This window comes from Callithrix jacchus, chromosome 6 (genome assembly GCF_049354715.1).
Source record: "Callithrix jacchus isolate 240 chromosome 6, calJac240_pri, whole genome shotgun sequence".
NCBI lineage: Eukaryota > Metazoa > Chordata > Mammalia > Primates > Cebidae > Callithrix > Callithrix jacchus.
This window is the reverse complement of record NC_133507.1, coordinates 127,458,033-127,484,510: the sequence shown is the minus strand read 5'-3', so window position 1 is coordinate 127,484,510 and position 26,478 is coordinate 127,458,033. Positions and strand designations below refer to the sequence as shown.

General features: G+C 41.6%; 1 protein-coding gene across 2 annotated transcripts in view; it reads left to right on the top strand.

The window, feature by feature from the left end:
- INO80D (INO80 complex subunit D) overlaps window positions 1-26,478 on the top strand; it is an 82,694-nt gene that overhangs the window by 5,888 nt on the left and 50,328 nt on the right. For both annotated transcript variants that reach the window (XM_002749678.7, XM_017973661.4), the window contains exons 2-4: window positions 17,965-18,058; window positions 18,164-18,410; window positions 25,237-25,982. In XM_002749678.7, coding sequence (XP_002749724.3) covers window positions 18,193-18,410; window positions 25,237-25,982 — 964 coding nt within the window. In that variant the 5' untranslated portion in view covers window positions 17,965-18,058; window positions 18,164-18,192. The remainder of the gene's footprint in view (window positions 1-17,964; window positions 18,059-18,163; window positions 18,411-25,236; window positions 25,983-26,478) is intronic.

Sequence of the window (26,478 nt, the reverse complement as noted above, 5' to 3'; positions counted from 1 at the left end):
AGGCATTCCAGAAGGTAGGACCTGTGAGTATGAATCAAAGTTTAGGGACAAAAGAGTATCCTGTGTTGCAGATGGTGGTTCTGTTACTGCCCATAAGTTGGAGGAGGAGGGGAATAAATAGTGAAAGGGAAAGGTCAGTCTGGCTGGGTCCTAAGGAGTTTCGTGTCAAGGTTAAGGAGTTCGAATTTCTTTTAGATTACAAGCAGACCCTGAAGGCCTTTGGCCAAGTAAATTCTTTGAGATTTAGAGGATTTGAGTTGTACTGAGTAGCAAAAAGAAGGGCAAGACTGTGTAATTAGACCAGTGAGGCAGCTCCTGACAAAAGATTTGAAGAGGATTTGAATTAAGGTGTAGCGGCAATGGCAATTGAGAAGAGTAGGTGGCAGTGGCAGAGGCATGTTAGGGAGGTAAGGAGATCTCATTGGTTGACCGGATGTAAATGTGGGACTCATCCTCACAGATGGCAGCAGAAACAGAAGTAGATACATATAGGCTTGTTAGTGATTCTTAGTCTTGGACATTTCTCCAGAAAAATGCACATATGCATTTCTATACATTTGGTTTGAGTCCTGGGATAGGCTTGGCACCATGACTCACAACTAGTCCCAGCACTTTGGAAGGCTGAGTTGTGCGGATCACTTGAGCTCATGAGACTAGGCAACACGGTAAAACCCTGTTTCTACAAAAAATACAAAAATTAGCCAGGTGTGGCAGTACATTCCTGTAGTCCCAGCCACTCAAGAGGCAGAGGGTGGGAGGATCGCTTGAGCTCAGAAGGTCAAGGCTGCAGTGAACCTTGATCGCACAACTGCACTTTTCAGCCTGGAATAACTTGTCTCAAAAAAAAAAAAAAAAAAAAAAACCAGATAAAAGAAAGCCTATAGAAATGTTTTGTTTGACTCTCTTTTTGTGATGGTCTGTGTGGCTTTTCATTAGTGCTTTTTCATAGATGAGGAAAGAGATTTCTAAAATAACTTGCTCAGGGTTACACATCTCGTCCTTCCCTCCCTCCTTCCTTCCTTCCTTCTCTCTTTCTCCCTCACTTTTTTTTTTTTTGCCAATCAGTTTGAGCTTACGAGGTTAGCCTTGAACTGATGACCTCGCCTTCGCGAGCGCCACGACCTCCGGCGGGAGCCACTTTGGACCCCGTCTCCCTCACTTTTTTTCTCTCTCTCTTTCTTTCCCTCCCTCTCTCCCTCCCTTCCTTTCGTTTCTTTCTTGTCTGTCTGTCTTGATCTGTTGCCCAGGCTGGAGTACAGTGGCATGATCTTGGCTTACTGCAGCCTTCACCTCCCAGGTTCAAACAGTTTTCTGCCTCAGCCTCCCGAGTAGCTGGGATTACAGGAACCTGCCACCACACCCAGGTAATTTTTCTATTTTTAGTAGAGACAGGGTTTCACTGTCTTAGCCATGCTGGCCTTGAACTCCTGACCTCGTAATCCACCCACCTTGGCCTCCTAAAGTGATGGGATTATAGGTGTGAGCCACCACGCTCGGCCTCCTTTTTCTTTTTTTTAATAAAATGGAGACTGGGTCTCACTATGTTGCCCAGGCAGGGCTCAAACTCATGGGCTCAAGTGATCCTTCTGCCTCAGCCCCCCACAGTGTTGGGATTACAAGTGTGAGTCACTACCCCTTGCCTTCATATGTTCAAAAGTTTAAAGGAGCTGCTGACATGGAAAAAGGAGATTTTGTGGGGAAATTTGGATTTTAATCTTCATTTATTTATTTATTGAGACAGAATCTCCCTCTGTTGCCCAGACTGCAGTGCAGTGATGTGATCTCAGCTCACTGCAGCCTCTACTTCCTGTGTTCAAGCAATTCTCCTGCCTCAGCCTCCCAAGTAGCTGGATTACAGGCATTCACCACCACACCTGGCTAATTTTATATTTTTAGTAGAGACAGGGTTTCACCATATTGGCCAGGCTGGTCTCGAACTCCTGATCTCGTGATCCGCCCGCCTTGGCCTCCCAAAGTATTGGCATTACAGGTGTGAGCCACTGCTCCTGGCTCTATCTTCTTTTAAAAACATGGAAGAGTTGGAAGTTCTGGATCTACCTTAAAAGAAAAAAAACCCAGAAAACATTGCAACAACTTGCAGGAAATAATTGGAGCAAAGTGTGCCAAAGAATGCCCCTGGCCTACTCTTATGGCCCATATGGGCATTTCATCTTGCACCCTTGTAAAGTAAGATTAAGGGATGTTGTCATAGAAGCAAGAGGGCCAAGAGAAAGGAAGTCACTCACTGGCTAGAAAGGAGAGATTTTCAAGAAAGAGAAAGTGGTCAACAGTGTCAGATGCTGCAGAGAGGTCAAGTTAGCTGAAGACGGAAAAGTATATGTGAATTCAGTAACAAAGAGGCCATTAGTTTCACATTTTTAGAACAAAAGAACTTTGAGGAGTAGAGCTACAACTTAGTTTTTCTTCTTTCCTCTTGTCCTGTAATGCAGGGGGTTTGTAACAACAGAGAGTGACTGTGACATGGATAGGAACTCAGAAGGCATTTGTTGTGAAGGATTATTAACTGGAGCTAATAAATACTGTACCCAAATCAGTCAAACAGTGTTCTTTCTGCTAGTGTTTTCTGTCACAAGAATATTAGTATAAAAGTGCTCTATAGAATGTAGGGAATATTTTTGACACTAGATTTTTAATGTGGATCATAGGAAACAGTTCTCAGTGGATTCTGTAACCTACCTCTCAAGAAGGTGGGAGGACCTGAATTAATGGAGTATTACGCTGTGCTATTCAGAAAACCACTAACCGCCAGAGAATGTATTTTATTCCTACATATTCTAGATCAAAATGATAATACAAATAAACCACCACTTACTGCTTCTAATGGTAGTTAATATTAAGTGATTATATATGCTGGGGTCACAGTTTATGAAATACCTAATTTAATTATCCTAAGCAACTCAATGAGGTACATAGATTTATAATCTTCCCTTTACAGATGAGAAAACTGAAGCCTAAATAAATTTCCCAAGGTCTTACACTTAGTAATTAGCAAAACCAGACGTGAGTCCCCTCTCTGATACCTACCAGAGCCAATGAGTGATCTCTTCTGCTGCATAAACTATCCTTACCTTTCTAATATATCAGAGAAGGAACTAGTGTAAAGTTCTTTGAAATTCCTAATGTAAACTTATTTGTACAGTGCTGTCTGAGTACAGTATATGGCACATACTACAAAGTCAGTAAGCATTAATTTAAAATATTCTGGTTTGAATGTGATTATAACAAATGTTGTTTATATTTTTGAGTGATAAGCAGTTTTCTCACTGCTTCTTTCTCTTCCAGTCACATCAATTGATAGATTTTCATCATTCCTCAGTCTGATTTTACTATTTTTTGCATTGATAATATGGATGTTAGATTCTTTTTTTTATTTTTTAACTTTTTTTTTTTTTGAGATGGAGTTTCGCTTTTGTTACCCAGGCTGGAGCGCAATGGCGCGATCTCACCGCAACCTCCGCTTCCTGGGTTCAGGCAATTCTCCTGCCTCAGCCTCCTGAGTAGCTGGGATTACAGGCACGTGCCACTGTGCCCAGCTAATTTTTTGTATTTTTAATAGAGATGGGGTTTCACCATGTTGACCAGAATGGTCTTGATCTGTTGACCTCGTGATCCACCCATCTCGGCCTCCCAAAGTGCTGGGATTACAGGCTTGAGCCACCACGCCTGGCGGATGTTAGATTCTTAAAATCAATATAGCCATCTGTTTAGTATCTTATTACATTTTTATTCATCAAGTTGAATTAAAACTCATTTAAGGGCCGGGCATGGTGGCTCACGCCTGTAATCCCAGCACTTTGGGAGGCAGGTGGATCACGAGGTCAAGAGATCGAGACCATCTTGGTCAACATGGTGAAACCCCGTCTCTACTAAAAATACAAAAAAATTAGTTGGGCATAGTGGCACATACTTGAAATCCCAGCTACTCAGGAGGCTGAGGCAGGAGAATTGCCTGAACCTGCCAGGAGGCGGAGGTTGCGGTGAGCCGAGATTGCACCATTACACTCCAGCCTGGGTAACAAGAGTGAAACTCCATATCAAAAAAAAAAAAAAAAAAAAAAAAAAAGAAATCAACTTAAGAAAGTTATAATATGGAAAAATGTTTTTAAGACTTTATGATACTCTAAATGTGATTTTAACAGTAGCCACTCTTTCTTGGATAAGTAAATATTCTTTTCATTTGCATTAAATATGTGGGAAAACAAACATTCTGAGAATTTAGTAGGTTCATGTTAGTTTTATTTATTTTTGTTTCTTCTGTAGAGACAAGGGTTTCACGATATTGCCCAGCTTGGTCTTAAACTCCTGGGCTCAAGTAATCCTGCCTTGGCCTCCCAATGTGCTGGGATTGTGGTGTAATCCACTGTGCCCAGCCTCATACTAGGTTTCGTTTGTTTTTGTTTTTCTTTTTTTTTTAATTTATTTTTTGTTTCTTTCGGTATTCAGAACAATGTTTTTGTTTATTTAGATGGAGTCTCACTCTTTCGCCCAGGCTGGAGTGCAGTGGTGCGATCTTGGCTCACTTCAACCTCCACCTTCCAGGTTCAAGCAATTCTGCTGTCTCAGCCTCCAGAGTAGCTGGGATTACAGGTGTGCACCACCATGCCCAACTAATTTTTGCATTTTGTAGAGACATGGTTTTACTGTGTTAGCCAGGCTAGTCTCAAACTCCTGACCTTGTGATCCGCCCGTCTTGGCCTCCCAAAGTGCTGAGATTACAGGCATGAGCCACTGCACCTGGTATCTCACGCTAGTTTTAAAAAAATTAAAAGATATGGACTGGGCACAGTGGTTCATACCTGTAATCCCAGCACTTTGGGAGGCTGAGGCGGGCAGACCATTTGAGGTCAGGAGTTTGAGACCAGTTTGGCCAACATGGTAAAACCCTTGTATCTGCTAAGAATACAAAAATTAGCCGGACGTGATGGCACATACCTGTAATCCCGGCTACTTGTGAGGCTGAGGCAGGAGAATCGCTTGAACATGGGTAGCAGAGGTTGCAGTGAGCCAAGATCATGCCAGTGCTCTCTAGCCTGGGGAGCAGAGTGAGACTGTGTCTTAAAAAAAAAAAAGATACGTTGTAGATCGAGGGTCTTTAAAATTGTTAGGATATAAAATTACAGATGGCAATTAGAGAAAAATGGTGTGGCAGTGAAACAAACATGCTTCTGAAACAGGATATTCAAAAGAACAGCAATGACATCGAAATTCCACACGGAGATGATAAACTGGTAGTCCCAAAGAGAATAATGTTCATATTTTTGTTAAATTGTTTTGTGGTTGTCATTGGAAGACTTGAAAGGGCTTCTGGCTGCTTTTGTTAAAAGTGTATTTTCCTTTTCTCCTTGCTAATGTCTCATTCCTCAGTATTTGTAAGAAGTAAGAAACTATGGAAATGAATTGTTCAATTTTCCTGTTAAACTCAGTGTATAATATCACGGAGGATTTTATTAAAACCTAACTATATTTCCTACTCTTAAATTCTCATATATGGATATGTTTGCTGTTGAATTTTTTTTTTTTTTTTTTTTGAGACGGAGTTTTGCTCTTGTTACCCAGGCTGGAGTGCAATGGTGCAATCTCGGCTCACTGCAATCTCTGCCTCCTGGGTTCAGGCAATTCTCCTGCCTCAGCCTCCTGAGTAGCTGGGATTACAGGCGTGCGCCACCATGCCCAGCTAATTTTTTGTATTTTTAGTAGAGACGGGGTTTCACCATGTTGACCAGGATGGTCTCGATCTCATGACCTCGTGATCCACCCGCTTCGGCCTCCCAAAGTGCTGGGATTACATGCTTGAGCCGTCACACCCGGCTGAAATTTTTTTTTGTTTTGAGACAGAGTCTTGCTCTATCATCAGGCTGGAGTGCAGTGGTGCAATCTCAGCTCACTGCAACCTCCACCTCACGGGTTCAAGTGATTCCCCTGCCTCAGCCTCCTGAGTAGCTGAGACTACAGGTGCACACCACCATGCCCAGCTCATTTTTACATTTTCAGTAGAGATGGGGTTTTACCATGTTGGCCAGAATGTTCTAGATCTCTTGACCTTGTGCTCTGCCCACCTCAGCCTCCCAAAGTGCTGAGATTACAGGTGTGAGCCACTGCGCCCTGAAATATTTTTTCTGTGAGACTTGAATATTGTCTATTCTCAGTAATGGTTATTTCCGTTTTTTGGTGTGTATATTCTGCTGCTGCTCTAAAACGCTTAATTACCTGCATTCTCTCCTTTAAGGGAGCAAAGTTCTGCTTATATGTGAAGCAAGTTGTCTCCACAGCCGAAGATGTTATTTGCTAGAACTGTTAAACTATTAATAAATTTAATTTGGCTACTGTTTTTTTCCTTCCTTTTTAAAGTGATATTCATTATACATTAAAATATGGAGTTTGGCTGGGCATGGTGGTTCATGCCTGTAAACCTAGCAGTTTGAGAGGCTGAGGCAGGAGCTTACTGAGGCCCAGAGTTTGAGACCAACCTGGGCAACATGGTGAAATACCCCCCATTTCTAAAAACAAAAATAAAAACAAAAAAAGATGGTGCTTAATTTTAGCCTTTTGTTTGCCTGGATTAGGAAATGTGGTTTAGGCCTATAATCCCAGCAATTTGGGAGGCTGATGCTGGTGGATGGCTTGAGCCTAGAGGTTCGAGACCAGCCTGGACAACATGGTCTACTATAAATATGAAAAATTAGCTGGGTGTGGTGGCGTGTACCTGTTGCCCCAGCTCCTTGGGAGTTTGAGGTGACAGGATGACTTGAGCCTGGGAAGTCAAGGCTTCACTGAGCTGTAATCATACCACTGTACTCCAGCCTGGTTGACAGAGCAAGACCCTGTCTCAGAAAAAAGAAGAAAGGAAGAAAGAAAATGTGATAATATTTACATATTAGGGTCTAAAAGACATTTGATTAAGATTATGTGGGCTTTATATATTGTATGTTTCCTTTCTTCTTTATATCTTGCACTGAATGCCAAAGAGTGAAAATGATGTGAACTTCACCTTTAGTGAAATCAGGGTAAAAATCGCCAGCTCCGGAAGGCTATGGGTAAAGAGTGAAAAATATGTAGGATTTTTTCTGAGAACTGCCTCAGTGCATTCATCATAACTTCTTTATTTAAAAAGGAGAAGCTTATTAATGAAGAGAAAACCAGATATTCATGTGTTTCCAGTTTACAGAGAAGTGATTTTGATACTGCAGTAATACTCAATTAGAAGAAATTTAGGCTGGTTGTGGTGGCTCACGCCTGTAATCCCAGCACTCTGGGAGGTGAAGCAGGAGGATCACTTGAGGCTAGAAGTATGAGACCAGCCTGGGCAATGTAATGAGACTTCATCTCTACAATAAATTTAAAAATTAGCTGGGCACAGTGATGCATGCCTGTAGTCCTAGCTACTTGCGAGGCTAAGGTAAGACGATCACTTGAGCCTCGGAGTTTGAGGTTGCAATTAGCTATGATTGTGCCACTGCATACTCTGGCCTTGACAAGAGAACAAGAGTCTGTCTCTTAAAAAAAAAAAAAAAAAAAAAAAAAGCCAGGTGTGGTGGTTCATGCCTGTAATCCCAGCACTTTGAGAGGCTGAGGTGGGTGGATCACCTGAACTTCAGGAGTTCAAGACCAGCCTGATCAACATGGAGAAACCCTATCTCTACTAAAAATATAAAATTAGCCAGGCATGGTGGCACATGCTTGTAATCCCAGCTACTCAGGAGGGTGAGGCAGGAGAATTGCTTGAATCTGAGAAGGGGAGGTTGCGGTGAGCTGTGATTACACCATTGCACTCCAACCTAGGCAACAAGAGTGAAACTGTCTCAAAAAAAAAAAAAAAAGGAAGAAGAAAGTTAGATTTCAAAATTATTACAAAAATAATGCATTTGTTGTAAAAAAAAAATTCCATAGTAAATTTCCATAGTAAATTGCTTTATGGTTCTGATATTATTATGGAATATTTTACTATTCAAAATTTAAAAAGATATTTGTGGTTAATGATAGCAAGTACTGGCATCTCTATTCTTCCTTCCCCAAACCAACTTTAAAACTAGGGAGAATTAGAAACAAAATAAACTGAAACTTTGACAATTGCTATAACCTTGTAATCAAAATATATGTATTATGACCAGGCGCAATGGCTCACACCTGTAATCCCAACACTTTGGGAGGCCGAGGTGGGTGGATCACCTGAGGTTAGGAGTTCAAGACCAACCTGGACAACATTGCAAAACCCCATCTCTATTAAAAATACAAAAAAAAAATAGCCATGCGTGGTAGTGGGCGCCTATAATCTCAGCTACTTGGGAGGCTGAGGTAGGATAATTGCTTGAACTCAGGGGGCGGAGGTTGCAGTGAGCCTACATCATACCATTTCACTCCAGCCTGGGTGACAGAGCAAAACTCTGTCTCAGAAAAAAAAAAAACCCCCAACAAACCCCCTACCCCAAAAGAAAAGCCCAAAATATAGGAATTAGTACTATTGAGTGCAGTGAAAATTGACCCAGGGCAAGAGATGATGCCAAGAGAAGATGATTTCCTCTATAGACCCAGGCAAAGCAAAGGAGGCAACTTTCTCCCAAGAAAGCAATACACCTGGAGGACAAAACTGGTAACCCCCGTACATGGATGGCAAAGTTGGGTATGTATGTTGGGCTTCCTGAGTGGCAGGAGGGGTGGGGCTGAGTTACAAACTGTGCAGTCCCACCAGCTTTGTAGGAAGTTCAGAGGGGAGGAGAAACTGGCAGCAAGTAGCCTTTCAGCTGCTGATCTTGGTCATCTGAAGAGAAATAAAGACTGAATTATCATTCCACCTCCAGTTTGATGGCATGTGGACTCCTGTGAGTTAAGGAATGTAGTTCAGCATTGGAGTCAAGCCTCAAGGGAAAGTGAAAAAATAGTTCCTGTCGTGGATGGTGGGGGTGAGATATAGCTCCTCTGAAACTAGAGTTTGAAGATGAGATATAAGAGCTCAAGAAATAAGACAACAGAAGGATCTAAGAGTGAGCTGATAGAATCAGGGTACAAAATAAGAGAAAAGTAACATTGTAGAAACATTCAAAGCAGCAAATATCAACTATAGCTGGGGGTGATGGAGGCAAGCTTGAGAAATTTGAGGTACCCAAAATGGAGCAAATAAAAATAAAGACTAGAGAGAGAGTGATAGATAGGGAATACAGCAAATCTAGCATGCCAATAATTGATACCCCTGAAGCTATTGGCAGGATAAATCAAGCAGAAAGAAATGTCAACACATTAAGGGAGAGTTTCCCACCATAAAAGAAGATTTGAGGACAGTCATGGTGACATGCACCTGTAGTCCCAGCTACGGTGGAGGATTGCTTGAGCTCAGGAGTTCAGTCTAGCGTAGGCACTATAGTGAGACCCTATCTCTAAAAAAAAAAAAAAAAAAAGTCCCCTGCAAAATCAAGAGACTGGCCTCAGGATTTTTCAACATGAAGTAATATATACAAAGTCAGTAGATATAAAAAAGAAAAAAAGTACAATCCGGCCAGGCGAGGTGGCTCATGCCTGTAATCCTAGCACTTTGGGAGGCTGAGGTGGGCGGATCACCTGAGGTCCAGAGACAGAGACCAGCCTGACCAACATGGAGAAACCCTGTCTCTACTAAAAATAAAAAAAATTAGCTGGGCATGGTGGCGCATGCCTCTAATCCCAGCTACTCGGGAGGCTGAGGCAGGAGAATTGCTTGAACCTGGGAGGTGGAGGTTGCAGTGAGCTGAGATGGCGCCATTGCACTCCAGCCTGGGCAACAAGAGCGAAACTCCGTCTCAGAAAAAAAAAAAAAAAATACAACCGATGAGTTTTCTGTCCAGGCAAGCTATTGTTTAAGTATAACACCAATTGACATCTTTTCTTTTCCTTTTGTGAGACAGGGTCTCATTCTGTTACGCAGGCTAGGGTGCAGTTGGTGCAGTTTGGCACACTGCAGCCTCGACCTCTCAGGCCCAAGCAATTTTTTTCACCTCAGCCTCTCAACTAACTGGGACTGCAGGTACGCATCACCACACCAGGCTAATTTTTGTTTTGTTTTGTTTTGTTTTTAGTAGAGATGGGGTTTCCCAAGGTTGGCCCGGCTGGTCTCGAACTCCTGACCTCAAGTGATCCGACCCCTCACCTCAGCCTCCCAAAATGCTGGGATTACAGGCGTGAGCCACTGCACCTGGCCTAATTTTTGTATTATTTGTAGAGATAGGGTTTTGCCGTGTTGCCCAGGCTGGCTTCAAACTCCTGAGAAGCAGTCTACCTGCGTCAACCTCCCAAAGTGCTGGAATTACAGGCATGTGCCACCATAGCTGGCTAGCGTATATTTTCAAATAGAAAAATCATGGCTTATAGTTTCTACAAATCAGCTCTTGATGGGATAGAAAAGAGAGGAGACTATGTTGTAAACTGTTGAATCAAGGAGTTGAATGGAAGACTATGTTAAAAGAATGCATTGAATAAATTTAAATGTAGAACTAAGGTTAAAATCTTTTAAATTATGGCAGTGTGAAAATAACAGGAAAAAGACCTGAGAGTTGGGGATGGGTAGGTAGTTATAAATCTGGAAATTTTTCTTATTATTTATAACATGGGATATATATATACTACTACATGCAGTAGTGCCAATAAGTATACTGATTTTCTTAGTGTGGAGTAAAGAAATGTTATCGTAAAAGGAGATAGACTATAATTCTTTTGAGAAAACAGACTACAGGTGACCCTCGAACAACATGGGAGTAGAGGAACCAACCCCATATACTGTTGAAAATCTGCATTAGAATTTTTTTTTTTTTAATTGAGATGGAGTCTCGCTCCTGTCGCAGAGGCTGGAGTTTGGTGGTGTGATCTCCGCTCACTGCTGCCTCCACCTTCCAGGTTCAAGTGATTCTCCTTCCTCAGCCTCCTGAGCAGCTGGAAGTACATGTGTGTGCCACCATGGCTGGCTAATTTTTGCATTTTTACCAGAGATGAGGTTTTGCCATGTTGGCAAGGCTGATCTTGAACTCCTGACCTCAGGTGATCCACCTGCCTCGGCCTCCCAAAGTGCCAGGATTACAGGCATGAGCCACTGCACCTGACTGCATTAGAACTTTTGACTACTCAAGAACTTAACTAATAGCCTGCTGTTAACTAGAAGGCTTGCTGAAAACATAAAGATTGATTAACACATATTTGTTTATGTATGATCTATTATATTGTTACAATACAGTAAGCTACAGAAAAATTGTTATTAAGAAAATCATAAGGAGGAGAAAATATATTTAGTATTAAGTGGAAGTGGAGCATCATGAAAGTCTTTACATTGAGTAGATGGAGGAAGAAGAGAAGGGGTTTGTCTTACTGTCTCAGGGAAGCAGAGGAGAAAAAAAAATCCATGTATAAGTGTAGCTACACGATTCAAACTTCTGTACTGAATATAGTGAAATGCGTAATAAAAAGACTGAATTAAAGGCTAAAAGCAATACAAAATATAATAGGATTAAGATGAAATATGTCATAAAATTATAAATTGGATAAACTCATTTATTAAAAGAAAATGACTTGGGCCAGGCAGGATGTCTCACCTCTGTAATCTCAGCACTTTGCGAGGCCCAGGCAGGAGGATCACTTGAGATCAGGAGTTCAAGACCAGCCTAAGCAACATAGTGAAACCTCATCTCTACAAAAAAATACAGAAAATTAGCTGTGTGTAGTGGTATGTGCCTGTAGTCCCAGCTACCCAGGAGGCTGAGGTGGGAGGTTTGCTTGAGCCCTGAAGGTTGAGGCTGCAGTGAGCAGTGATCATGCCACTGAACTCCAACCTGGGTGACAGAATGAGACACTGTCTGACTCAAAAAAAGAAAAAAAATTACTCAAAAGTAAAACGATTCATATCAGATCAAAAAGTCAAATCCAACAAGAGTTGCATCTAAAAGGGATCAGCAAATAACATGTTAGTAAATATTTTTATCTTTGTGGCCATATAATGTCTGTTGCAACTACTAAATTTTACCATTATAAGCCGGGCATGGTGGCTCAACCCTGTAATCCCAGCACTTTGGGAGACTGAGGTGGGTGGATCACCTGAGGTTGGGAGTTCGAGACCAGCCTGACAAACATGGAGAAACACCGTCTCTACTAAAAATACAAAATTAGTTGGGCATGGTGGCACATGCCTGTAATCCAGCTACTCGCGAGGCTGAGGGAGGAGAATTGCTTGAGCTTGGGAGGCGGAGGTTAAGGTGAGCTGGGAATATGCCATTGCACTCTAGCCTGGGCAATAAGAACGAAACTCTGTCTCAAAAAGAAAAAAAAATTACCATTACAGCACAAAAGCCATGGACAGTATGTAAATGAATGAGCACAGCTATATTATTTACAAAAAACAAGCAGTAGGCCACATTTGTCCTATAAGAAATAGTTTAGTTTGCTGACCTGTGATCTAAAACATAGTGTAGCCAGGCACAGTGGCTCATGCCTGTAATCCTAGCACTTTGGAAAGCCAAAGTGGGAGGATCTCTCTCTCTCTGTTTTTTCTTTTGAGATGGAGTCTCACTCTCTCCAGGCTGGAGTGAAGTAGCATGATCTTGGCTCACTGCAACCTCCGTCTCCCAGGTTTAAGAAATTCACCTGCCTCAGCCTCCTGAGTAGCTGGGATTACAGGCCCCTGCCACCATGCCTGGCTAGTTTTTGTATTTTTAGTAGAGACGAGGTTTTACCATGTTGGTCAGGCTAGTCTCGAACTCCTGACCTCGTGATCCACCTGCCTTAGCCTTTCAAAGTGCTGGGATTACAGGTGTGAGTCACTGTGCCCGGCCGAGGGAGGATCTCTTGAGCACAGGAGTTTGAGACTAACCTGGGCAAGCATAGTGAAACCCAGTCTCTACAAAAAATTTAAAAAATTAGCCAGATATGGTGGCAAACACCTATAGTCCTAGTTGTTTGGGAGGCTGAGGTAGGAGGATCTCTTGAGCCCAGAAGTTTGAGGTTGCAGTGAGCTATGATCATGCCACTGCAATTCATTCTGGCAACAAAGTGACACTCTGTCCTCAAAATAAAAAATAAATAAAAATAGGCTGGGTGTGGTGGCTTATGCCTATAATCCCAACACTTTGGGAGACCGAGGCAGGTGGATTACCTGAGGTTGGAACTTTGAGACCAGCATGACCAACATGGAGAAACCCTGTCTCTACTAAAAATACAAAATTAGTCAGGCGTGGTGGTGCATGCCTGTAATCCCAGCTACTTGGGAGGCTGAGGCAGGAGAGTCGCTTGAACCCAGGTTGTAGAGGTTGCAGTGAGCCAAGATAGCCCCATTGCACTCCAACCTGGGCAACAAGAGCAAAACTCCATCTCAAAATAAATAAATAAAATAATACATAAAATAAAATAAAACAAAACACAACACATACCTCAAAAGTTGAGAACAGAAGTACGGGCAAAGACTCAGATGATAAATTCAAACCAAAAAAGCAATAGTTCAGATATTTGTGTCAGACAAGCTTGAATTTATCACAGAATTGAGTTGCATTTGGTTTCTTTTGTGTGTGTGTGTTAAACAGATTTTCCTCTGTCACCCAGGCTGAAGTGCAGTGGCACAATCTCGGTGCACTGCAACCTCATATCCTTCCATCCCTGCCCTGAGACTTCTTATGATTTGTGAAATACTGTCTTACATACAGACATTTAGATTTCTTTTTTTTCTTGAAGTTCATATAGGTTTCCTTGAAATAATTTGTGAAAGATCCATGTGTGTGTTTGGCTGGTGGGTGAATAGAGCAAAGATGGTGAAAAATGAAAAATGGCATAGATTTGCTTTGAAATATTCCCTGTCCCAAACATCCAGGGAAACGAAATTTAAATGTTTACAATTTATAATTTTTAAATTAGAAAATTTTAATGGACCCAAAATAATTGTATGTATTTATGGAATATATAGTAATGTTTTGATTCATATAATGTGTAGTGATCAGCAGGATCATTAGCATATCCATCATCTCAAGCATTATTTTTCTGTGTGTATTGGAAACATTCAATATCCTCCTTCTAGCTAGTTGAAACTGTGTAATAGTTATTGTTAACTATAGCCATCCTACAGTGCTATAGAACACTAGGGCTTATTCCTCCCTTCTAGCCATAATTTTGTGTCCTTTAACAGATGTCTCCCTGTTTCCTTTTCCCCCCCACCATTCCCAGTCTTTACTTTGTAGCCTTTCTTTGTTCTACTTTTTACTTCCTTTTTTTTTTTTTTTTGAGATGGAGTCTCGCTTTGTTGCCCAGGCTGGAGTGCAGTGGCATGATTTTGGTTCACTGCAGCCTCTGCCTCAGCTTCCCGAGTAGCTGAGATTACAGGTGCCTGCCATCACGCCTGGCTACTTTTTGTATTTTTAGTAGCAACGGGGTTTCATCATGTTGGCCAGGCAGGTCTCGAACTCCTGACCTCAAACGATCCGCCCACTTGGCCTCCCAAAGTGTTGGGATTACAGGAGTGAGCTACCGCACCCAGCCTACTTTTTAATTCTATGAAATCAGTTTCTTTAGTGTCCACATGAATGAGAACATGTGTGTTTAATTTTCCATAAATGAGTTTAATTTGTTTCACTTAAGATAATGTTCTCTAGTTCTATCCATATTGCTGTGAATAAGGGAATTTCATCCTTTCGTGTGTGTGTGTGTGTGTGTGTGTGTGTGTGTGTGTGAAAGAGAGAGAGAGAGTGTGTGTGTGTCAGTCTTGCTTTGTCACCCAGGAGAGAGAGAGAGAGAGAGAGAGAGAGAGAGAGTGAGTCTTGCTTTGTCACCCAGGCTGGAGTGCAGTGGCACGATCTCATCTCACTGCAACTGCCAGCTACTGGGTTCAAGTGATTCTCCTTCCTTAGTCTTCCGAGTAGCTGGTATTACAGGCGCCCGCCAACACACTTGGCTACTTTTTGTAATTTTAGCAGAGACTGGGTTTCGCCATGTTGGCTGGCTGGTCTTGAACTCCTGACCTCAGGTGATCCATTCACCTTGACCTCCCAGAGTGCTGGGATTACAGGTGTGAGCCACGACGTCTGGCCCCCATGAATTTCATTCTTTTTACTGGCTGAATAGTATTCCGTTGTGTATATATATGCCACATTTTCTTTATCCATTCATCTGTTGTGAGACATCAAGTTTGATTCCATATCTTGGCTGTTGTCAGTAGTGCTGCAATAAACATGGGAGTGCAGATATCTCTTTGATGTATTATTTCCTTTTCTTTGGATAAATGCCTGGTAGTGGATAGTTCTATTTGTAGTTCTTTGAAGAACCATGCTGTTCAGTTTTGTTTTTGTTTTTTGTTTTGAGATAGTTTCGCTCTGTCACCCAAGTTGGAGTGCAGTGGCATGATTTTGGCTCATTGCAGCCTTGATCTCCTGGGTTCAGGCGATCCTCCTGCCTCAGCCTTCTGAGTAGCTGGGACTTATAGGCACATGCCACCATGCCCAGCTAATTTTTGTAATTTTAGCAGAAACAGGGTTTCACCATGTTGACCAGGCTAGTCTTGAACTCCTGACCTCAAGTGATCTACCTGTCTTGGCCTCCCAAAGTGCTGGGATTACAGGAGTGAGCCACTGCACCTGGCCCTACTGTTCTTTGTAGTGGCTATACTGGTTCACATTTCCAGACAACATACAAGAGATCCCTTTTTGCTGCATCCTCACCAGCATTTGTCATTTTTTTGTCTGTTTGATAATAGCCATCTGAAGTGGGGTAAGAGGATACCTCACCCCAATTCTGATTTGCATTTCCTTAATGATTAGTGATGTTCAGCATCTTTTCATATGTTTGTTAGCCATTTGTGTGTCTACTTTTGAGAAATGTCTGTTCAGATCATTTGCCCATTTTAAAATTGAATTGTTTGAATTTTTTCTGTTGAGGTGGTTGTTTCTTAAATATTCTGGATGTTAATTCCTTGTTGGTTGAATAGTTCGCAGATAACTTTCTCCCATTCCGTAGGTTGACTTTTTGGGCTGTTGGTTGTTTCTTTGCTGTGCAGAAGCTTTTTAGTTTGATAAGATCCCATTTGTTTGTGTATTTTTACTTGCATTGTCTGTACTTTTCAGATCTTAACTCATAAAATCCTTCCCCACATCAGTGTACACTATGTTTTCTTCTAGTAGTTTTATAGTTTCCGGTCTTACAATTAGGTCTTTGATCTATTTTAAGTTAATTTTGTATGGGGTGAAAGGTGGGGGTCTAGTTTCATTTATCTGCCTGTGGATATCCAGTTTCTTAGCACCTAAATTGAAATTTCTAGTCCAACTTTTTTTTCTTACATTTTCATAAGGTGAAAGAGAAAGCTTTATTTTTTTACATTACTGTGTGATTTACTTAGTAATGAAAGTGATTTTTTTTCCTTCCAGAAGAGAAAATATGACTTTTATTAACTAAGTTAATATTTCGAGTGTTTTTTTTTTTCTTCCTACAGCAAGTGAAGTATTTCTGGAGAAGAATACAAAATCTCTACTTTTATTACTGGCAGGTGGAATGTAGTCATGTATCATAATCATGTATTATAAGAATGAATGCTTAGGAATAATAATTTGTTTCTCCAGTACTTACCATATACTAAGAATGTTACTTAGTAGGTTGCATGCTTTGTATCATTTGATCCTTCCAGCATCCTGATGATAATATAGCTGCTTTTATTATCCCTATTTTACAGATGAGAAAACTGAGATTCAGATAGGTTAAATGATTTGTTCAAGGTAACACATTAAGTGGCAGATTTTGTACTTGAGCAACGTCTGACACCTCCAGCATTTATATATCTTGTCATTCACTGGTAAAGGAGAGAGTATTTCTGGACTTTTTCAGTAGCTGATATCTGAGCTGTTCGATCAGCCATCTTGGTTGCTGGAAGTGAGGAGGATGGGTGAGACTCACTTGGCAAAATAGATTCAGTTCGATGATAGACTAGATGGTGTTGTAATATATAAATGCTACCATTGGGCCTTTTGTGTATAGACTGTTAGTATTGTGTAATTCTCTCCTTCCATTTTCTCACTGACTCTGAAAAGACCTGTAAGCCATGATTATTATGCTATTTAGTGTGATTGGAAGCACCACGTGGTACAGAACACTGAACTGAATGATGTGTGGTCAGGTGACTGGTCTTTGTGTCTGAGAAGTTTATAAAGATTGGGATGGGATAGGTGTGTGGAAATATTATAAGGGAAAGAACATTTTTAATGGCAGAAATTTGCTTTATTTTGTGTTTCATAGAAACTTTTATAAATTGCCACATATTTTACTATCATATAAAAAAGGAATTTCTGAGAGAAGCTTTAGGTCTACCATTCTGTTGGCATTGTAAAGGGATGTGGGTTCTGAAAATAAGTATAGCATGTAAACACCAGTAACGAAAAAGAGACCTGCTACCTGTGACATTCGTTTGGTGGAAGAGTTCTGCTGCTTTGAGGTATTCATAAAACTTAACCAGAGCAAATGTTATTTAGTTCGATTTTGGAGGATAAGGTACTTTATTTATTTATTTATTTAATTTGAGACAGAATCTTGCTCTGTCACTCAGGCTGGAGTGCAGGGGTGTGATCTTGGCTCACGGCAACCTCCACCTCCTAGGTTCAAATGATTCTCCTGCCTCAGCCTCCCAAGTAGCTGGAATTACAGACACCTGCCACCATGCCTGGCTAATTTTTGTATTTTTAGTAGAGACAGGGTTTTGGCATGCTGGCCAGGCTGGTCTCAAACTCCTGACCTCAGGTGATCCGCCTGCCTTTGGGAGCAAAGTGTTGGGATTACAGGCGTGAGCCACAGTGCCCAGCCAACTTAATGTTTTATAATGTCTCTTATTTTCTTATTTAACCTCATTATCGGAATGTTGATTTACAGTGAAGAATCCATTGCATTAGGAAGGGTGATACTGTAGTATTTTGCTTCCTGGGTGAACTAGCTTTGCTTATTTCTGTTTGTTAACTAGGCCTTTTGATATTTTTATAGACAATCTGCTTCATCTTGATTCTGCGGCATTCCAAACTGTGGTATCCTTGGGGGTTCTCTTAACATTGCTATGGTGCAGAAGATTTAAAATCAGGTATGGCTGTGGGGCCAGAAGTCCCTCAGTGAAATTCTCAACCTAAATCTGCGTTATACTCTCTGATTTATCATTTGGGTTTCTTTTTTTGTGGTGGCCTTTTAGCTGATGTTCACAAGGAATAGAGTCACGTGATGTATGAAGGGAAACATATACACTTCTCTGAGGTTGACAATAAGCCCTTGTGCTCATATAGCCCCAAACTGTGCAAGCAGAGGCGACTCAACGGCTACGCCTTCTGTATCAGACACGTTCTGGAGGACAAGACTGCCCCCTTCAAGCAATGTGAATATGTGGCCAAGTATAACAGCCAACGCTGCACCAACCCCATCCCCAAATCAGAGGATCGTAGGTAAGGGCTAATCATGAGAATCAATTCTTGACGTAATTAACAGGCTTGGAATTTTTTTTTTCTTGTATTTTCTTCTCTTTTTTTTTCTCTCTCTCTCCTTCATTTCTCCCTCCCTTCCTCCCTCCCTCCCTCCCTCCCTCTCTCCCTCCCTCCCTCCCTCTCTCCCTCTCGGTATTTAAATATTGAATTCTGGGGGTAATCTAAGTAAACTATGGGTGAAATAAGGCAATTTTTAAAAATAGAGTAGTAAATGTGGGGAATTACTTGAAAAGAATGTTTGAGTATCTTCTTTTTAGTTGATTTCATGAACTTCTAGAATTACTAAAAAACATTTGTTTCCCCTCAAAGTTGCTGCTTAAAGTCTTGAAATGGATTTCTTTGGTGTGTGGCCTTATAAAGAATTACTGACTTCTCTACTTAGTTTTCTCATTTGCCTAAATGAGAGAAATTATAAGAACTAATTAGATGTTGTAATTATGATAGTAATTTTGGAGTTTAAAATCTATGCCTACAAGTTAGTAAAGGATATATACTTATGGAAAAAAAATACTACTTGAATCTTTTAAATATACTTTCTATCAGACTGCTAACCAGTGTTTGGCGTGTTTTATAACCTTGCCTTTTTTTGGTTAAAAAGTGTTCCAAACAGAATATGTTTACCATAATTTGGAAACAGTATTTCACATTAAGGGTTGGTTTTACCACTGGAATGATGAATATATGCTTTGCTGAATTAAAAGAAAATGGAATTGTTTTTAAAGGAGTCTTACACTGGCTATTTGTCTTCCATATTGTTAGGAAAATTCACACTATTCATATATGATCTCTTCTCCAGTTTCTTTTATTTCTGTTCTCCAGAAACCATATAGATCATTGCAGGCCTTCACTGAGAGATACATGCTTGTTTTCTAAAAGTTTCTAGATAACTCGTCATCTCTAGGTAGAAAATTTGAACCTTGTGGCCGGGTGCGGTGGTTCACGCCTATAATCCCAGCACTTTGGGAGGCCGAGGTGGGTGGATCACGAGGTCAAAAGATTGAGACCATCCTGGTCAACAAGGTGAAACCCCATCTCTACTAAAAATGCAAAAATTAGCTGGGCATGGTGGTGCATGCCTGTAGTCCCAGCTACTCGGGAGGCTGAGGCAGGAGAATTGCTTGAACCCAGAAGGCGGAGGTTGCAGTGAGCCGAGATTGTGCCATTGCACTCCAGTCTGGGTAACAACAGCGAAACTCCGTCTCAAAAAAAAAAAAAAGAAAACTTGAACCTTTTACTTCTATCTTAAAACACACACACAACTTTCATCCATGTTTCTATATATTAGCAAATGTCACTTGCGTAAATTGGTTGAGAGAAATCAGATATTTTATGTCTTGAATACTTTTTATGCTGGTAGTATGAAATAAATAATTTGTGTTGGGGGACATCTCACCAAAATGAGTACAAATAGTTTAATGGGGATTTAGGAATACTCTCTTAGAATTTCTAATGAGCACCTAAGGCTTCAAATTACAATACCTGAAAGAAACAGCTGCTTAGTGAGGCAAGGAATAAAATTTTAATCTCAGGTGAGAAAGGGACCTATGTATTAGGCTAAATATATCTGTCTGGCTTTTAGCAGACTGAAAATGATAATTTCTTGCCCTTTTTAAATTTGAAGAATGGATGTGCTTGGATTAGTATTTTTTACATCAAGCTCCATTATAAACACATTTCTAAAATTTTGTGCTAAATCAGTTTATTATAGTTACAGTTGTCAGCATTGGATTTGTTTTCAGTTGAACCAAAGCAAGGGTTATCTTAATAGTTAGTAGCAGGGACTGGGTATGATGGCTCATGCCTGTAATCCCAGCACTTTTTGGAGGTCGCAGCAGTGGATGGCTTGAGCCTAGTTCAAGACCAGCCTGAACACCATGGCGAAAACCCATCTCTACAAAAAATACTAAAAGAGTCAGATGTGGTGGTATGCACCTGGAGTCCTAGGTACTCTGGAGGCTGAGATGGGATCATGACACCTGTACTCCAGCTTGGGCAACTGAACAAGACCCCATCTCTCATAAGTGAGAGTCCTTATGAATTTCTTTAAAATATTCTCTGAAACATCTATATTCAATTTTGTCTTTGAAATAGTTTGCTCTTCTGAGAACAAGATAAGGGAAAGGACTTTCATGTTTTGTCTCTAGAGAAGCTGTGTTTAATAAGTACTGATTTTTTTTTTTTTTTTTTTGAGATGGAGTTTTGCTCTTGTTACTGAGGCTGGAGTGCAATGGCGCGATCTCGGCTCACCGCAACCTCTGCCTCCTGGGTTCAAGCAATTCTCCTGCCTCAGCCTCCCGAGTAGCTGGGATTACAGGTGCACCCCACCGTGCCCAGCTAATTTTTTTATTTTTAGTAGAGACGGGGTTTCACCATGTTGACCAGGATGGTCTCGATCTCTTGACCTTGTGATCTACCCGCTTCGGCCTCCCAAAGTGCTGGGATTATAGGCGTGAGCCGCCGCGCCCGGCCTAATTTTTTTTTTTTTTTTTTTAACGGAGTCTCACTCTGTTGCCCAGGCTGGAGTGCAGTGGCGTAATCTTGGTTCACTGCAACCTCTGCCTCCTGGGTTTAAGCAATTCTCCTGCTGCAGCCTCCTCAGTAGCTGGGACAACAGGTGCACACTACCACACCTGGCTAATTTTTATATTTTAGTAGAGATGGGGCTTCACCATGTTGGCCAGGCTGGTCTTGAACTCCTGACCTCAAGTAATCTGCCCACCTCTGCCTCCCAAAGTGCTGAGATTACAGGCGTGAGCTACTGCACCTAGCCATAAGTACTGAGTTATACATTTGTTTTTCTTTTCTTTTTTTTCCTTGAGATAGGGTCTCATTCTTTTGCCCAGGCTGGAGTGCAATGGCATGATTGTAGCTCACGACAGCCTCAAACTTCTGGCCTCAAATGATCCTCTTGCCTCAGCCTCCCAAGTAGCTAGAACTACAGGCATGTGTCGTGTAGACAGCTGATTTTTAAAAAAGTTTTTGAGGAGATGGAGCTTCCATCTCCTTGCTAGGTTGCCCAGGTTTGTTTCGAATTCCTGGCTTCAAGCAATCCCTCTGCCTTGGCCTCTCAAAATGTTGAGATTATAGACATGAGTCATCACACCAGGCCAAATTTATTCTTTATTAGATTTTTTCGTGTTCTTGAGAAACTTCTTGGTTAGTGCAGTTATCCCAGATGCCTTCTCTTTCTTTGCTGGCCATTGCTTTGTGAATCTGTTCTGTTTCAGATGTATATATGGTACCTAGCTGAAACCTGCTAGGCATGCACGTGTGCATGCACACAGACACACACACACTGTGTGTACACAAAGTGTACATAGTGTACATTCACTTTGCTGGCTAGAAAGGTTTTTCTCTTTTTCAGCGGCTGCACATGACAAAGAAAGCTTTTTCTTAAGAGGCCTATCTTACGTTTTTTTTTAAGATGGAGTTTCGCTCTTGTTACCCAGGCTGCTGGAGTGCAATGGTGCGATCTTGGCTCACCGCAACCTCAGCCTCCTGGGTTCAGGCAATTCTCCTGCCTCAGCCTCCTGAGTAGCTGGGGTTACAGGCACATGCCACCATGCCCAGGTAATTTTTTGTATTTTTAGTAGAGACGGGGTTTCACCATGTTGACCAAGATGGTCTTGATCTCTTGACCTCGTGATCCACCCACCTTGGCCTCCCAAAGTGCTGGGATTAAAGGTGTGAGCCACCGTTCCCAGCCCCAAGAAGCCTATCTTAAATAAAAGAGTGCCTCTGATAGATTTATTTCTAAAATGACACAACAAAACATACACACATACTCTGTTTATGAGATTTTCTGATTATTTGGTGAATCTGTATTTTTTTTTTTTTTAAGAGATAGGATTTCACCGTGTTGGCCAAGCTGGTCTTGAACTCCTAGCTTCAAGTGATTCACCCACCTCAGCCTCTCAAAGTGCTGGGATTACAGGCATGAGTCACCACGCCCAGCCAAGGATTGACGTTTTTTTACTTTAGTGTTTTTTTCCCAAACTATGTTTTGTGGAGCTATTATTACCTATATGCTACAAGAAAAATAGGTTCTCTTTTCTTTGTTTTTGTTTGTTTGTTTTGTTTTGTTTTGAGGCTAAGTCTTGCTTTGTCACCCAGGCTGGAGTGAAGTGGCATAATCTCAGCTCATTGCAGCCTCAATCTCATGAGTTCAAGGGATTTTCCTGCCTCAACCTCCCAAGTAGCTGGAATTACAGGCGCCTGCCACCATGCCTGGCTAATTTTTGTATTTTTAGTAGAGATGGGGTTTTACCATGTTGGCCAGGGTGTTCTCAAACTACTGACCTCAAGTGAACCACCTGCATTTCTCCGAAAGTGCTTGGATTACAAGCATGAGTCACTTCTCTGGCTGGTTCTGTTTTCATTGTTTTTTTTTTTTTTTTTTTTTTTTTTTAATTGAGACAGGGTCTTGCTAGGTTACTCAGGCTGATGTTGAACTCCTGGCCTCAAGGGATCCTCTTGCCTTGGCCTCCCGAAATGCTGGGATTACAGACATGAGCCACCACATTTAGCCCTGGGTTTCATTTTCAAATAACTTTGGGAAACACTGCCAGATGGGTACATTTTCCTCTTGGAACTTCATGATGCACATTATACAAAATGCTTTGAGTAATTGCACATTAGTAACAAAAAACAACAAAATTATTCTTTAATTGTGTTTAATCCAGCATTTTCCAAATTTATTTAAGCATGGAGTACTTTTTTTTTTTTTTTGAGATGGAGACTCACTGTCTTCCATGCCGGAGTGCAGTGGTGTGATCGTGGCTCACTGCAATCTCTGTCCCCTGGGTTCAAGCGTTTCTTGTGCCTCAGCCTCCCGAGTAGCTGGGATTACAGGCACCTACCCCACATCTGGCTGATTTTTATATTTTTAGTAGAGATGGGGTTTCGCCGTGTTGGCCAGGCTGGTCTCGAACTCCTGACTTTAGGTGATCCACCTGCCTTGACCTCCAAAAGTGCTGGGATTACAGGTGTGAGCCACCCCGCCTCGCTGGAATACTATTCTTATATGAAGAATATCAACTTAAAAACACTGTTCTTCTGGTTAAAAGCCTTCATAGGTTTTCAGTGTGGTCAATTGGCGTGACATGTATTCTGTTTTCTCATTATGTGAAGGGATTTTATTCTTTCTTTTCTTTTTTTTTTTTTTGAGACGGAGTTTTGCTCTTGTTACCCAGGCTGGAGTGCAATGGCGCGATCTCGGCTCACCGCAACCTCCGCCTCCTGGGTTCAGGCAATTCTCCTGCCTCAGCCTCCTGAGTAGCTGGGATTACAGGCACGCACCACCATGTCCAGCTAATTTTTTGTATTTTTAGTAGAGATGGGGTTTCACCAGGTTGACCAAGATGGTCTCCATCTTTTGACCTCATGATCCACCCACCTCGGCCTCCCAAAGTGCTGGGATTACAGGCTTGAGCCACCGCGCCTGGCCTGACTTTATTCTTTCATAGGCTTTTGTTTTTAAGAATATCTCACTTTTTCACCCAGCCTAGAGTGCAATGGCACGATCTTGGCTCACTGCAGCCTCATCCTCCGGTGCTCAAGTGATCCTCCTACTTCAGACCCTCAAGTAACTGGGACTACAGGCAGGCGCCACTCCACCTGGTTGATTTTTGTATTTTATTTTTGTAGAGATGGGGTTTTGCCATGTTGCCCAGGCTGGTCTGGAACTCCTGAGCTCAAGCTATCCTTCTTGACAGAGGTTGCAGTGAGCCTCGGCGTTCCAAAGTCCTGGGATTACAGCCGTGAGCCACCACGCCTGGCCCTTTTATAGGGTTTTAAAATAGCATTTTAATTACAGGAGTAACTTGTTCTTTTTTTTTAACTTTCCACAGGAAAAGTCCATGTTGAGATGTCATCACTGGTGAATTCTATCAAGCATTTTTTTAAGTTATTATTTTATTTTTCCATAAGTTATTGGGGTACAGGTGGTATTTGGTTACATGAATAACATGAGTCAGTTCTTTAGTGGTGATTTGTGAGGTTCTGGTGCACCCATCACCTAAGCAGTGTACTTGCTCATTGTTGAAGACTAATGAGTGTCTTCCTGAGCTGTGATTTTAGATGGTCTTAACTCTGACTCTTTCCAGCTGGAAAGAGTCTCAGGCAAGTTAATCAGTTTCTGTAAAGCTTAGTTTCCTTGTCTGCATTAAGGGCATTATTTTAGCGCCTACTGCAGGTAGGTACTATAGGAAATAATTCATATACTTAACATCTGGCTACTGAAAAAGGCATTTCACCTATAACCCCACTAGCCATCCTTTACTTTCTTGTTCCATTCTCTTTGTCTCTCTCTCTCTCTCTCTCTCTCTGTGTGTGTGTGTGTGTGTGTATGTTGTGTGTCTAAAGCACTGTAGACTCTTGACATTCTTGAGGGTTTTATGTCATACGTGCTTTGTGAATCTCCAAATACTTTAATGCATTAGAAAATATATTTTTTTCTCTATAAAAGAATTTTAAGTGATCTTTCAGAATCTTGATGAGTTACTTTGTATATTATGAATAGAGAAGCAGTAGATGAGCAGTTATCCAGGGCCACTTAGTAACTGAATGACTTGGTTCTGTCTGGCCACCTCTGTGCATGTACAGTTCACATATTTGCCTCATCAAAATTACACTGACTTTGAGAATGGCTTGCATGTTAAGGCACCGACTTTCAAGAGTCACAATAGTGATGCAGTTTTTAACATGTTAGGATTCACATGTAGTTTATGTTCTACGTTTTAAAATATGTATCATGAATATTGTCTCATGTATGTGTGTGTTTTTAAAGGTACTGCAACAGCCACTTGCAGGTACTTGGCTTTATCCCGAAAAAAGAGAGGAAGAAAAAGAATGATCCGATAGATGAGGTGAAGGTCAGGCACCAGATGGATACCATGGCCTTTAGCCTGACGGTGCCCACGCTGGCCTTGAAGATGCCCAACGGACTGGATGGAATGTCCCTCTCTCCACCTGGGGCAAGGGTCCCTCTCCACTACCTGGAAACTGAGTTGGAAGACCCATTTGCTTTCAACGAGGAAGATGATGACCTAAAGAAAGGGGCAACTGTGAGAAAGAAGTTACAGAGCAAGTTGGCCCAGAATCGGCAGCGCCAGAGAGAGACAGAGATTTTAAAAGTTCGACAAGAGCACTTTAGCCCCCCTCCTGCACCTTCACAGCAGCAGCCTCCACAGCAGCACTCCCACCTGTCACCTTTATCCACTTCTTTAAAACCTCCAGCGCCACCGCAGGGTTCAGTCTGCAAGTCACCTCAACCTCAGAACACCAGCCTACCAATGCAGGGAGTGGCACCCACCACACACACTATAGCACAAGCACGGCAGTTGTCTCACAAGAGGCCTCTGCCCCTCCTGCCATCCAGTAGGGCTCCCCCCGTGGACCCACCCAGGACTGACCGGATCCTCATGAAAGCCACAGCCTTCTCTCCACACTTCTCATGTATAAGTCGACTGCAGAGACTGGTGAAACTGTGCACCCAAAAACATCAGTTGGACACTGATCTGTTTCCCCATTTAGGTGAGTTACCTATTTTATCATCTCATAGATACATAATATGGCAAAATGTGTTCTGTTGTGTCGGGCTTCCCTTTCATAATTACTCCATATGTGATGGGGGTGGAGTAACAATTGGGCAGAGTGGTACAGTGAAAGATTCTGTATTTAGGTAGATCACCTTAAAGTAAACACAGTCGTCCCTATACATGTGTGGTGGATTGGTTCCAGGTACCAAAATTTGAGGATGCTCAAATTCCTGATATAAACAGTATAGTATTTGCACATAACCTATGCACATCCTCTCGTATTCTTTAAATCATCTCTAGATTACTTATCATACCTAATATAATGTAAATGCTATGAAAACAGTTGTTATACTGTATTGAGGGAATAATGACAAGAAAAAAAGTCTGTGTATGTTCAGTACAAATATAATTTTTTTTTTTAAAGGCTAGTCAAGTGAGGCAGTGGGAGTGGAGAAGGAACAAAGAAATCCGTAACTGGTTGTGATCAATTA